At 39.8% G+C, this 11,495-nt stretch overlaps 2 protein-coding genes across 2 annotated transcripts; both read right to left on the bottom strand.

The window, feature by feature from the left end:
• Window positions 1-532: 532 nt before the first annotated feature.
• On the bottom strand, window positions 533-2,548 carry LOC113064637 (cocaine- and amphetamine-regulated transcript protein-like). Its single transcript, XM_026235464.1, has 3 exons — window positions 1,786-2,548; window positions 1,614-1,697; window positions 533-758 (listed from the first exon to the last, which is right to left on the bottom strand). The coding sequence occupies exons 1-3, from the start codon at window positions 1,975-1,977 to the stop codon at window positions 651-653; spliced, it is 384 nt and encodes a 127-aa protein (XP_026091249.1). The 5' UTR covers window positions 1,978-2,548; the 3' UTR covers window positions 533-650.
• Window positions 2,549-3,682: 1,134 nt separating this feature from the next.
• Window positions 3,683-7,652, bottom strand: LOC113065197 (kininogen-1-like). Its single transcript, XM_026236449.1, has 7 exons — window positions 7,347-7,652; window positions 6,709-6,825; window positions 6,194-6,266; window positions 5,576-5,748; window positions 5,263-5,373; window positions 4,228-4,320; window positions 3,683-4,107 (listed from the first exon to the last, which is right to left on the bottom strand). Exons 1-7 carry the CDS (start codon window positions 7,542-7,544, stop codon window positions 3,853-3,855), a joined length of 1,020 nt encoding a protein of 339 aa, XP_026092234.1. The 5' UTR covers window positions 7,545-7,652; the 3' UTR covers window positions 3,683-3,852.
• Window positions 7,653-11,495: the final 3,843 nt, after the last annotated feature.

Genomic DNA, 11,495 nt, shown 5'->3' with positions numbered 1-11,495 from the left:
ATGTGCTCTACATGTCAAATTCAAGGAATGTGTGATGAATGTTTCATTGCTGGTCACAATTTCTTTCTTTCTTTCTTTTTTTAATGTTTGCTTCTAATGAATGGTAGTTTGCTGCAGTGTGGCAAATGATTTTACAAAGCACAGATATTTCATGTAGACTCCTAACTAGTTATTATGAGGTACAAGTGCATGCCTAATAATGATAAAATGGTACTGATAGCATTCCACTGTCATGTCAAACACAGAGTCCTGTCTTTTTATGAAAATACATTTGAATATATTTGAATAAACTAATCCATCAGTTTAACTTTTACTAGTCTAGTTAGACTAATGGGATAGCTCTGATATGACAGCAGTCCCTTGTTCATTAAGGTTTCATTTTCAGGGGCTGTTATTGATTGAATAAGCTTTGCACCTCCTAGTGCACGAACACGACATTACAAGATTTTAACAGTCAGTCTAGAATAACATGAAACATTTGTACCACCACATCGTTTCATAGAGCAATCAGGCTTTGAATAAAAAACAGAGATGTGTAGAAAAATGCATGCATTTATTTGATTCATAAAACATGTTACAGCAGTGATGGGGTAACAACACGCATCAGTACAGTAGAGTAAAAGGCAGGACTGTGCCAGTGAGGCATGTTTTCACAGACACTGGAGGATGGAGAAGCTACAGCTGGTTCCTCCTGGACAGCTGCACAGCTTCCCGAAGCGAGCGCCTTTACGAACCGCACACTGCTCACCCGCACCACACTAAACACACCAGTGCATCGCTTCTTTAATGGACAGCTTTCATCTCACATCATTACATTAGGAAGCACAACCCCAACAACTCAATGTCTGTGGAGCTCACTAGGTCATTCTTCATCCCATAATTAAACCCTGTCTTCATTTACTCACCCAAAACCCCCCAAAAACTGTTTATCTCTGGAACTAGAATGAGGATATTCATTTTTGTCCATCTGTTGAAAGGCAATCACCAAACTTCAGAAAGGACATGATCATAAAAGTAATCAAGCAGTTTAATCCAAGTCTTCTAAAGATCATGAACTGATAATAATAGAGACTTTTATTCACACAGAAACACTGATTAACACATAAGTAGAGCTCATTTAATAGGGTGAACAGAAACTCAAACCATCATGTCGAGCCACTAGACTATCAAAAGATGGACACAAATGATTTGAGATGAATAAAAGACGTATAGGTTTGGAAAAACATGAGGCTGAGTAACTGATGACAGATTGTGCATCTTTGGGTGACCTAACTCTTTAATATTGGATAAAATATTACACTTGCATCTTTAAAAATGGAATTCATATTAGTATTAAGTTAACATATAGGTAAATTTGATTTAGTTCAGTTTTATTTTGAGGGGATTTTGCTGTTGCTAAACACTGCAGAAATATGTGACAAACGGTTATAAATGTATCTATTAAGCAATATTTTTAGACATATAATCACAGTGTCCTTTCTCTGAACAGAGTGTTTCAACCAAAGCATGATTTCGCTGATCCACAGCTCATATCCAGAGTTCAAAACGTCCTGCAGAATATCAGCGACCTAGTTACAAGTGTATTATATTTATGTGTCAAATCTGTGACTTACCGAGGAGACCCAGCCAAACCTCTTCTCCGCAGTGGGAATCTGTTTGTTCCTCAGCTTTATGAGAACTTCCTGAAGAGCTTCAATCTATAAAATATAAGGTTTGTTCCTAATGAATTAATCTGTCAGTGCTGTAATTATGGACTGATTTCTAGTGTCTGAAGCGAGGTCTTACCAGCTCTTTCTCCTCCTGAGCCTTCATGTCATCGTCTGGGGAGCGGATCTGTAGGAAGTCATCACAACTGACCAGTAGCATTAAGACGGAGCAGGTTAGGGTTAGAAGAACGATCCGATCACTAACCATGGTGTCGAGGAACAGGACTTGATCTGAGACAGACGTCTTCTGGAGTAACAGAAGAAGGACCATCTCAAGCTCTTATAAGCTCAGTGTGCAATGACACAAATCCATTCTAGATGCATCAGAAGGAGATGCTGCAGATGTCACGGGGTCATGACCCCACCGTCCAGCTGAGAGCGTCAGCGTGATGATTCATACGCCTGACCCGTGAACCTCAAACATCACACCACTCATGTACAGCTAACCTCATCTTCTTGATTTCCGGAGAAGATCATTTCATCACAAGAGAACCAGCTGCAAACGATTCCTTTAGCAAATCTGTTTGGGCTTTGTGTGTCATGTGGGTTAAGAGTGTAAATGAAACATGCATGTCACAGTGCTAAAGACAAAAAGATGTAAACGCCTCAGCATGAACAAATAACTATAATAAGTGAACAATTAGATCACCGTGACTTTAATACATTTCTCTGATAGTTCCACACCTGTTAAAACGATTCACGTTTAATGTAGTTCATCAGGTTTACTAAATATAATCTGGATGTATTTTTATAATAAATATTTGTACATAAAAATATGACTTATTTGATCATAATTATGTGATTATTAGTGTATATATCCATATATGTCACTGTTATGGGACTGGAAAAACACTGGAAATCTGCTCCCCAAAAGCCCAACGTTACAACATTAAAACATTTCCCTAAAAACAGACTAAACAGTCAAAAATGTAGAAAACCACCTACAACAACTTATAACTATAGTTTATAATTATATTAAAGCAATTATTTTAATAAATAAAAACACCAGTCAAAGACACTTACCTGCTCAAAAAACATTATTAACCAATATTCGTCATAATTTATTTATTTATATGTTAGTTCATTTGTTTTTTTGAGTGTAATAGGGCTTCCTCTTTTATAGCATTAGCTGAGGTAGATTTTTTATCCTTAGGAAAATGGTAAGTATAATTGAATTTATTTAAAGACAGAGCCACAAATCGTTCTGTAAGCCATTGTTCAGTAAAAATATAAAAAGTAGCAATTGAATGTTTGTTCCCCCTGCTGTACCAAACATGTATCCAATTTCAACCACCATCTTTGTGTTCCACACACCCCTAATGTTTTCATTAATATCATGTATATTATTAAGTATTATGTCTTGTTATCAGAGTAGCTAGTTTTCCTCAATTAAAAAGAGCTAGAGAGCAGCACTCATGTCAGAAGAAGAGAATGTGTGCAGTCATTAATTATATATGCTTAGTATTCAAATAATACATGATACTTACTAATTATCATATACTAATGTAACTAATTTTTTTTTCTTTTTATTTCCTTTCAGCCGGTGAGTGAGAAAGACTGGCGAGATTTACTAAAAGTATCAATTATTGTACATTCATTCACTCATCTGACATTTACAACACAGCACTCTTCGGTATTGTACTTCTGTTATTAAAATAAATTCTGTGATTACATTTTTGTGTTTAAGATGATACAAGAATACCATATAATGTTCATAAATCAGCCTGTTTTATGATCTGGCTCACTTCAGGTTTGGGTTCAGTTCTGGCTAAAGACACTTTAGCTGGTGATTTGGGCCAGATCTGATCGAGCCGAAGGAAATTCGCTTGCACACATCGCGTGAATTCATATTGAAATGTCTATTTCTCCAGCAGGAATTCAGTCAACAATGGTAGATGTGATCAATCTTTAACTCACAGTTTACGTCTTGACCAGCAGAGGGCCAAGTCCTCCATTTATATAGACATGCAACACAGTTCCACCAGTATCTTGGTCTTTATTGTTTAATATGAGACAGTGTACTGTGAATTAGTGTAGAATACACAAACAAATGAATGAAAAACATCATGAATGACATTCTAAGTAGGTACGTTTGTTGATTTTCCTTTGGTTCTTCTTCAGGTGATGTTTAAACACACACACAGGCTCAGTTCACTGCTGCGGTGGGGTCCGGCTGTGGAGACTCTGTAGTGTTGGGAGGAGCGATGCTGACAGCGAGAGGCTTGAACTCTTTCCAGGGTTTGGTGGGACAGTTGAGCGTTGAGCTGGGGCTGGGGCTCGTGCCGATGCTCTCCTTGGATTCCTCGGAGGATTCTTTGACTTGCGTCGGTGGACTCGGTTTTACGGTAGGCTGGATCCTAAGAGGAGACCAGCCTGGGGGACGTTTAAATCTAGCGACACGCTGGAGACAGGATGATGGGCATGAATGGGTTTACTGAAAATCTCTAGCAATGATGTGAAAATGATCAATATCGTTTAATAAAAATAAGCGAGATGTAAAATAACTGGTGGGGTCGTTCACCTTAACAAATGTTGCCTGACATTCAACATGCACTTCTGGGTCCTCGTGCCTCCAAGGAGCCACATCCACAGTCGAGTTACACTGCAAGACCTCCTAAACAACAGCCTGAGGTGAGAGGCTACACGTACACATCCACTGTTTTTACTTCTATCTTTCTATATAAGAATGTATTACGGTTTCAACAAAAATATGAAGAAGCAAACGGTTTTCAACATTGATAATAATCAGAAATGTTCCTTGAGCAGTAAATCAGTATATTATAACGATTTCTGAAGATCACTGAACACTGGAGGAATGATGCTGAAAAATGTGATGCTGCGCATCAAAGGAATAAATAACATCTGAACAGATATTCACATATAAAACAGCTATTTAAATTTTAATACTATTTCCTAATATTACCGTTTTAACTGTATTTTTGACCAAATAAATGCAGTCTTGGTGAGCAGAAGAGACATTTACAAAAATCATTCAGAAACTCTAACGTTTTGAATGATATTATTTTTTGGGATACAGCCAAGCCTTTAGAACCGCATGAGGAATTATAAAAATGGACATGTATATTTGTAATTAATATTTGAATTAAAGGTGCTGTATGTAAGTTTTTGACTCTTCTAAAGCATAAACATACAAGAAACATGGTAAGTGAACACTTGCTTATCTGAAAAACAATGCTTCAGTTATTCTTCTATGAAAATGTGTGTTCTGGCCTACTATGTTGGTGTTTGTTTTGGTTTGGTCAGTTTACCCAATTGTATTTCAGCACTCCAGGTCGCCAGCTGTTGGAAACACAGCATATTTAATTTCATTCATCATCAAGTGCACTCGTTCCTGTTGGTGTCGTCAATCTGGCAACCTGCCTGTGTGTCAAGTCTGATGAGGAGGGGCCGGGTGAAAAAACCCTCTCCAATATTTTGAATTTAGACTGCAATACCTAGTTTAACCACTCGGTGTCAATCCTACACACAGCAGCTTTAATCAAATCAGTTCATTTGCTAATAGAGAAAACAAGTTTTTACTGCTTTTTTACAGTACCGTATTTTCCTGCATTGGGTGGCACTCCTCAGTAACTACTTTGAATTCTGGTCTGGTGCAGTTGCTCTTCTCAACCTCAAACTGCAATTTATACCTGAATCCAGCAACCACCTACACACAGAGAAGATTTACAACACCACAACATTACCCTCGATGGTCCTGAGCCCAATCAGACAAAAAAATCAGCCCAGAGATTAAATGAGGTGATTTCACATCATTTTTGTCCATTTGGAAAACACCTGGTTTTATCCGTGAACACGTTCCCTGGGAATCATTCAGCTGAGTGGCAGGATCATTAAAATAAATAATTTACCTGTTTTGTTGCTGATGTCAAGTCCTTAAAGATGAAGAAATGCATGTGATTGATCAGGCCGTTGGCCTTTGACAAAGAATGAATGAGCGGTCCCCTCAGTTCCTCGAGATGTAAATCGATCTTTTCAGGGCAGCCCAGACAAGGGGCGACTTCAGAGGAAACATGTGGCTCAGCTGTTGGAGAACGTTTAGGAAAGAGAGTGAATCAAATCTGATATATACTTCGATAGATGCTAGCCTTAGCTTTCAAAACAAATAACTGACAAATTCCTGGTGAAGAGCAGTTCAAAAGGGAGATCCACCAATCGTAGTAGTCAGTATTGGAGATGGAAATCACACATTTAAACTACTGATACAAATGTCTGTTCTTGAATGTTTCATTTCATGACGGCAATACTAGAAATGAAAAAAAGGGGTTCAAGGTTATCCTGAATCTGAGGGAATCTGAATCCTGTCACTGATCAATTTATTTCGTAGTTACAGCGGTTTGAATTTCTATAGGCGGAAAAGTGCAATTACTTTCTTTTTAAGAACTTTTACTATGGAAAAATGGCTAAGTGCACCTATAACGGTAAGGTATAAAAGGGATTAAACAGTCATAATATAACATGCGACATACCTGAACAGTCATGTGACAGTAACTCTTGATCTGCTTCTGTGAACTGGACTTTCGCATGACAGTTTCTGAGTGCCTGAGGAACCACAAAATATACATGGACTACAATCATTGCCAAAGGCTGCTGTTAGAGACTAATGACCTGTGTTGGGGTATAATGCATTACAAATAACTCAAGCAATGTAATCAGATTACTTTTTCAACTAACTAGTAAAGTTGCGCATTACTTGAAAATTTACAAGAAAATATTGAGTATATATATATATATATATATATATATAGTATATATAGAGAGTAATGCCCATTATTTTGTGTTCAAATTGACTGACTTCGCTCCTGTACCCGTGTTGAGATAAATCAGCATGATTGCAAAAGCAGAGGCGCTTCCTTCAGCCAGAGACTTAATTATTTCACTTTTGGTATGAAAAGCTTTACAGGTGCCAAATATGTGGTAACTTATGGGTTTTTTTGTTATTAGAAAACAACAACAACAAAAAAAGATCTAAAACAGATCTTACCTTATCTGCTTGTTGCAGATAGTCACATTCTTGCCAAACCTTGTCTCCTCCTGCTGGACAATCTGTCTCTCTGCTTGTGAACCGTACGAACACAACTTCTGCCGATCCATTCTGACCCTGTAAAAACCGTATTATGCTACTCTCTTAACAATAAAGGCTCTTTATTGGCATTGATGGTTCCATGAAGAACCTTTAACATCCATGTAACCAGTAAAGTTTCTTAAAAGTGGGAAAAGGTTCTTTTAATTATTAAAATATTCCTCATACTAAGAAGAAAAAGGTTATTTTAAGAGCTGGTCACTGAAAGGTTCTTTGGGGAACCAGAAATGACTCTTCTGTTGCATTGCTACACTCTACACTTTCAAAAAAATCAAGATTTCCGCAGTGATGCCAAAGAAGAACCATTTTTTTCCCTAAAGAAACCTTTCAGTTCTTCAAAGAGCCATTTTGTCTTAGCATGAAGAATATTTGAACAATCTAAAGAACCTTTTGTAGATTGATAAGGTTCCATTGATGTTACAATTCTTCATCGAACCACCATTGCCAATAAAGACTCTTTATTTTTAAGAGTGGAGGAGAACCTACAGCTGCTTAGAGCTGAAATATTGTACAATGCAAAGAGCAAAACTACATCCTACCTTTATAGCCTCCAGGATTTCATAGAGAGCAAGTTGAGAACCTTCAGTTAATATCTTATTATGTGTGGAAAGAGTTAAATTCACAACATCCTCCACACGTTTATCATCACAGGGAATTTTAATGTCAGTTTGTCCATGTCCTCCAGAAGAATAAAGCCAAGCTAGCGCAAAAAGCGCCAAGATCTTGTCCTGCATCATTCTGAAAACCCAACAGTGGAGTGAGAGGGTTCAGAAGTGTCCGCGCTGGACTCTATCCGCCCCTGTAATGATTTACTCACTGTTAGAAAGCTCAGTTCTGTGTCTCTATCTCCAGCTGTCCAAATATGGTGCGACGGTATTCAGCAGATGTAATGCAAATGTTTACTCATCTGAGACACTCTCCACAACACACACAGTTCTCTGAATCACCGCTGCAAAACAATGATAAGAGACCGTCTCTGAGACCTTTAGATGATGGTGCACAAACTGACATTGAGACACATTTTTTTTAATTTTGGAAGAAAATCTGTTCCAAAAGATCAGTCCAAAGCGTTTCTGACAAACACTGGCTATCAGGCCAAAAAAAAAAAAAAAAATGTGTTTGCAAGTCTGATTGTCTACAAATAGATTATTGATTATGGTGTTAATTGGTTTTTGGATTTATTTTACTGTTTTATCTAAACTTTTCATATTATTGAAGTTAAAGTTTATTTTTTAAAGAGCAGTCCAGTGCTTCTAAACAGAGACAAACACACAGCATTCAGCAGTGTTAGAATTCAAAGTTGAAAAGTTGGGTAAGTTGACAAAAACAGCAGTGTGTATTTAAGGCCATACTTTGTCCCCTCTACCTTTGACCCTTTGCTGTGTGTTTTCCTCTCATAGAATTAAAAACATTATCTCACACCAAATACAGAGTTAGTATTTAAACATACTGATTTTACAAACTGACTTATGAACAGTTCATTTTGAAAATGTTGTAATTTTAAAGAAAAACTATGTAAAATGCTACAGTAAACTTTACATTAGCGTATTGTTACAATACAGACTGGTCAAATACAGGTGAGTCAAACTGAAGTGGCAATCGTGAAGGGTTAGTGAAAGAGTGGTGATACTGTCCTTAGTCTTTTGCCAAAGTGAAGATCCAAGTGGCAGTGGAGAAGTTGAGATGTAGGAGGATGACGACACATACACACACATGAAGAACACATGAGGTAACTTGGGATCACTGGAGACAGTTAAGTATAACACTGGTAGTCCTTGAATTAACCATGTAGGTAAGTCCTAGTTGCGAACAAGACCAGACAGTGGTTGTGTGTGTGTGTGTCTTTTATGTGCCAGTTAAGGTGCTGATGAGGTGCAGGTGTGTGTGCTCAGTATTCAGGTGAGGGAGTGTGCTGTGATTGGATAGTGTTGGAGCCTGGCGTGTCTGTGACAGTACCCAGCCCCCCCCCCTCCACGGCCCGCTCCCGATGTCGTGGTGGTTTTCCTCTTCTCTGTGGGGCAGGACTGTTGGTATGAGCAGCATAGAAGGTGTCCAGCAGGTTCGGGTCGAGTATGTCGTTGCGTGAAACCCATGAGCCTTCCTCGGGGCCATAACCTTCCCAGTCCACAAGGTACTTGAGCTGCCCACCACGGCACTGGGAATCCAAGATTTCATGAACCTCGTAGGCAGCACTGTTGTCCAGGAAGAGAGGTTTCGGCTGCAGCTATGCCAGGCTCTGTGGAGAGAGGAACAGAAGGATGGTGAGGTTTCAGGAGTGACAAATGGAATGTAGGATGAATGCGATACTCAGGAGGGATGTGAAGCTTGTAAATGACCAGGTTGATCTGCTCCGTGATGGTGAATGGGTCAATGATCCTGGGACTCAGCTTACGACATGGTAGACGCAGTCAGATGTCTCTGGTTGATAGCCAGACCTTCTGTATGGTTGATAGGCTGGAGCTTCAGAGCGGTCAAGGTCTGCTGTTATCCTGCGTCTACGTAGAGCACGTTGTAGTTTGTGGTGGGCTGAGTCCCAGACCCTCTCCCTCTCTTGGAACTAGTAGTCATCAGATGGTATGTCTGGATAGTGGAGGTTGATAACCAAGTACGCACTGGAATTGAGTGAGTTCGGTAGATGGTTGGCACAGGGAGTTTTGTGCATACTTGGCCTAACACAGGTACTGTTTCCAAAAGTCCTGGTGGCCGTGACAGAAGGTATGGAGGAAGCGACCAATCTCTTGGATCTTCCTCTCGATCTGCCCGTTTAACTGCAGCTGGTATCCCGATGATAGGCTGATGGTCACACTTAGGATTGAGAGGAAGGCTCTCCAGACTCAAGAGATAAATTGAGGTCCTCTGTCTGATACGATGTTTTCTAGGATGCCAAAGTACCGGAATATGTGGTTGAACATGAGCTCTGCAGTCTCCATGGCTGTAGGCAGTCCCTTTAAAGGAATCAAATGACAGGATTTAGAAAATCTATCAAAAACCACAAAGATACAGGAACAGTCTTTCGAAGCTGGTAGGTCTGTGATGAAATCCACCCCTAGGTTTGACAATGGTCGGTTGGGAACGGGCAGGGGAAGGAGTTTGCCAGATGGTAGATGATGTGGACTCTTCAAGATTGCACATTCCTTACATCCTTGCACAAACTTCCTGACATCGGATGCGATGTTGGGCCACCAGAAGCGTTCCTTTAGCAATGAGAGGGTTTCATTGACCCCCGGGTGGCCAGTGCCTAATGAGGTGTGAGCAGAGTGAATGAGTGGAGAGAGTCGTGTCCTGTTGTTGCATTGCAAGCCTGGCGGGCAACCCGGCGGAGTATTGGCAGAGTTATTGGTGGAGGGTATGGTCTCCACTGACCAGGTGATTGGGCTGATGATGAGTTTCTCTGGGAGTACAGCTTCAGGCTCTTCAGAGCTTTCCTCAGGTGTGTAACAATGTGATAACGTGTCTGCCTTGACATTTTTGGTTCCGGGTTGATAGGAAATCATGAAATTAAACCGGGTAAATGGGCTTGTCTGGGATTAAGTCTCTTAGCCACTCACAGATACTCCAGGTTCTTGTGGTCAGTCAAGTCAAGTCATCTTTATTTATATAGCGCTTTAAACAAAATACATTGGGTCAAAACAACTGAACAACATTTATTAGGAAAACATTGTATCAATAATGCAAAATGACAGTTAAAGGCAGTTCATCATTGAATTCAGTGATGTCATCTCTGTTCAGTTTAAATAGTGTCTGTGCATTAATTTGCAATCAAGTCAACGATATCGCTGTAGATGAAGTGACCCCAATTTAACAAGCCAGAGGCGACAGCGCCAAAGAACCAAAACTCCATCGGTGACAGAATGGAGAAAAAACCTGGCTCATTGGGGGGCCAGTTCTCCTCTGACTAGACGAAACCAGCAGTTCAATTCCAGGCTGCAGCAAAGTCAAATTGTGCAGAAGAATCATCTGTTTCCTGAGGTCTTGTCCTGGTGGTCGTCTGAGACAAGGTCTTTACAGGGGATCTGTATCTGGGGCTCTAGTTGTCCTGGTCTCCGCTGTCTTTCAGGGCAGTAGAGGTCCTTTCTAGGTGCCGATCCACCATCTGGTCTGGATACGTACTGGATCCGGGTAACTGCAGTGACCCTCTGATCTGGATACAGACTGGATCTGGTGGCTACAGTAACCTTAGAATAAGAGAGAAACAGACTAATATTAGCGTAGATGCCATTCTTTTAATGATGTAGCAAGTACATTGGGTGTTATAAGTGTTCCCGGTTCCGGTTTACCTAATTAATGCAGTCTAAAAATCATTTAACGGATTTGGATATTAAAAGCATATTAGTATGTTATGTGTAAGCCAGGTTAAAGACATGGGTCTTTAATCTAGATTTAAACTGCAAGAGTGTGTCTGCCTCTCGAAAAATGTTAGGTAGGTTATTCCAGAGTTTAGGCACCAAATAGGAAATGATCTGCCGCCCGCAGTAGGTTTTGACATTCTAGGTATTATCAAACTGCCTGAGTTTTGAGAATGTAGCGGATGTGGAGGATTATAATGTAATAAGAGCTCATTCAAATTCTGAGGTGCTAAACCATTCAGGGCTTTAGAAATAATAAGCAATATTTTAAAATCTATACGATGTTTGATAGGGAGCCAGTGCAGTGTTGACAGGACTGGGCTAATATGGTCATACTTCCTG

Source organism: Carassius auratus, chromosome 47 (assembly GCF_003368295.1).
Source record: "Carassius auratus strain Wakin chromosome 47, ASM336829v1, whole genome shotgun sequence".
NCBI classification, from domain to species: Eukaryota; Metazoa; Chordata; class Actinopteri; order Cypriniformes; family Cyprinidae; genus Carassius; species Carassius auratus.
Note: the sequence above shows the minus strand (reverse complement) of the source record. Positions and strands in the feature narration are given on the sequence as shown.

What these genes read in the sequence shown, in the direction of transcription:
- LOC113064637 (XM_026235464.1), bottom strand. Translation starts at nt 1,977, where the DNA reads ATGGTCCTTCTTCTGTTACTCCAGAAGACGTCTGTCTCAGATCAAGTC. An exon ending in CTCAGGAGGAGAAAGAGCTG is followed by an intron (nt 1,698 to 1,785) that starts GTAAGACCTCGC and finishes TATATTTTATAG; the next exon opens with ATTGAAGCTCTTCAGGAAGT. An exon ending in GGTTTGGCTGGGTCTCCTCG is followed by an intron (nt 759 to 1,613) that starts GTAAGTCACAGA and finishes TGGTGTGTTTAG; the next exon opens with TGTGGTGCGGGTGAGCAGTG.
- LOC113065197 (XM_026236449.1), bottom strand. Translation starts at nt 7,544, where the DNA reads ATGATGCAGGACAAGATCTTGGCGCTTTTTGCGCTAGCTTGGCTTTAT. An exon ending in ACTGTCACATGACTGTTCAG is followed by an intron (nt 5,749 to 6,193) that starts GTATGTCGCATG and finishes GTTCTCCAACAG; the next exon opens with CTGAGCCACATGTTTCCTCT. An exon ending in TGACATCAGCAACAAAACAG is followed by an intron (nt 5,374 to 5,575) that starts GTAAATTATTTA and finishes CTCTGTGTGTAG; the next exon opens with GTGGTTGCTGGATTCAGGTA.